This window comes from Bison bison, unplaced genomic scaffold (assembly GCF_000754665.1).
Source record: "Bison bison bison isolate TAMUID 2011002044 unplaced genomic scaffold, Bison_UMD1.0 scf7180017864092, whole genome shotgun sequence".
Lineage (NCBI taxonomy): Eukaryota > Metazoa > Chordata > Mammalia > Artiodactyla > Bovidae > Bison > Bison bison.
This window is the reverse complement of record NW_011494664.1, coordinates 3547349-3549420: the sequence shown is the minus strand read 5'-3', so window position 1 is coordinate 3549420 and position 2072 is coordinate 3547349. Positions and strand designations below refer to the sequence as shown.

At 37.6% G+C, this 2072-nt stretch overlaps 1 protein-coding gene across 3 annotated transcripts in view; it reads right to left on the bottom strand.

The window, feature by feature from the left end:
• Positions 1 to 2072, bottom strand: part of RASSF6 (Ras association (RalGDS/AF-6) domain family member 6) — a 74224-nt gene that overhangs the window by 25018 nt on the left and 47134 nt on the right. For all 3 annotated transcript variants that reach the window (XM_010838187.1, XM_010838186.1, XM_010838188.1), the window contains exon 4: positions 643 to 782. In XM_010838187.1, the coding sequence (XP_010836489.1) occupies positions 643 to 782 (140 nt within the window). The remainder of the gene's footprint in view (positions 1 to 642; positions 783 to 2072) is intronic.

The following is a 2072-nucleotide window of genomic DNA, read 5'->3' as shown; positions in this document are numbered from 1 at the left end:
AGATCCAACCAGTCCATCCTAAAGGAGATCAGTCCTGGGTGTTCATTGGAAGGACTGATGCTAAAGCTGAAACTCCAGTACTTTGGCCACCTCATGCGAAGAGTTGACTCATTGGAAAAGACTCTGATGCTGGGAGGGATTGGGGGCAGGAGGAGAAGGGGATGACAGAGGATGAGATGGCTGGATGGCATCACTGACTTGATGGACATGAGTCTGAGTGAACTCCGGGAGTTGGTGATGGACAGGGAGGCCTGGTGTGCTGCGATTCATGAGGTCGCAAAGAGTCAGACATGACTGAGTGACTGAACTGAACTGAATGAAATCTTGCCTCTATCTCTTATCTATTCTAGTGAAAGAATGAAGGCTCCCAGAAGAGAAGGACTACAGCAGAGAGGTCAAGGGCACAGACTCTGGTGCCCACAGACCTGAGGTCTAGTCCAGCTCTGCTGGATGGTAACTGGGTATCTTGCACAAACTACCTAACCTCTCAGAGTCCTGGTTTCTGAACACCTATGTTCTAGAGTTGCTGGGGGATTAAATGAGATTGGATATAAGCTTCAGAGCTTTCATCTTCAAGAGTGTGCACAAGAAAGATAATTATGATCATTTTCTAAGGAAGTAAAACCATAAAAGCTAGCTCACCTTTTGGAAAAAGCTTCCGGTGACTCCAGCACACTGAAAGAAGGGATTTGTTTCTCATCTTGTATTTTCAGTTGGATAGGCCGTTTTACTCCCCAGAAAATGTCCAACGTTCCTTCAACAATTAGCTTACCATCTTCAGTCTAGGGAAGAAGCCAACCATCTCAAACATTGCTTTTGTATTATTTATAGAAGGTAAATGTTTTAACTGCAGTTGTAGAAATTAAGTCTGTAAGACATCCTGACAGCTAAAAAAAAATTCCCAGGTAGGATTATTTGGCTTTTAAATTTATCTACAGAACAATCATATTTCTGAAACATTCTTTTATTTTTAAAAACAGTGACAACCAGCAAAGTAAGTCATAATGGTGACGACATGCCCACCAGAGGGCACAGTATGGTAAAATGTATTCTGAACTCTTGATTCTTCAATTAAGTGGAAGTTTAATTCTCTAATTCTGTTTAACTTAAAATTAAAGCAATATTAAAGCTGTACTGTGGTAGAAATCTAAATAGCATTGATCAGTTTAGTGGTTGTTTTCTCATTTCTGAAGATGAAAAATTTAACTCAAACACTTATTATACAGAAAAAGTGAAATAATATATGTAAAAAGGTGTAAAATGCTTGACATGATATTTTTGAAAAAATCAATAGCACTTAATCTCTTTTAAGTTGGAAATATAATAAAAGAAGGAAATTCCATGCAAACAAAGAAAAACTAGTAAACGGGATTGAACAATTACTCATTCTCTGAGTGTAAATATTAATATCTAAGCACATTCACAAAGAATGTATTTTCTAATTCATTTCTCTCTTGTATATGCAAAAGTCTCTTATTAAAGTAGAGTTACATTATTATAATAAATTTGAAAAATAGAAACATTTCATCTATTCAGTAACCACTATAATATCCAATAGCTACTTGTTATTATGAAAAATCAATTATTAGAAAACATAAATGACTCAATTCCTATTTGAATGTGTAATGAAGACTCCAGACTGTAGAATCAGATAGCCCTGTATTTGAACTGTGGCTGTGCTACTTCCTAGCTATATGATTTTGGACAAAAGGTCAAACACCTTTAAACCTGGGCTGTTTCTTCTGAAGAATTAAATCATAACAGTCAATCATAGGAGCTGATATTTAAAGTGCTCAGTAAATGTTGTTGCTTATTATTTCTTTGGCTGATAAACCTACTTTGGAGTCACTCCTGAAACAAAGTTTTGCTCTTTTTCCCACTTTTGAGTCCACATTTCAGATTATTGTGAGGTCAGGCATTTATCAGTTCTTAATATGCTATGTGCTGTGCTTAGTCGCTCAGTTATGTCTGACTCCTTGCAACTCCATGGACTGCAGCCCACCAGGCTTCTCTGTCCGTGGGGATTCTCCAGGCAAGAAGACTGGAGTGGGTTGTAATTTCCTCCTCCAGGG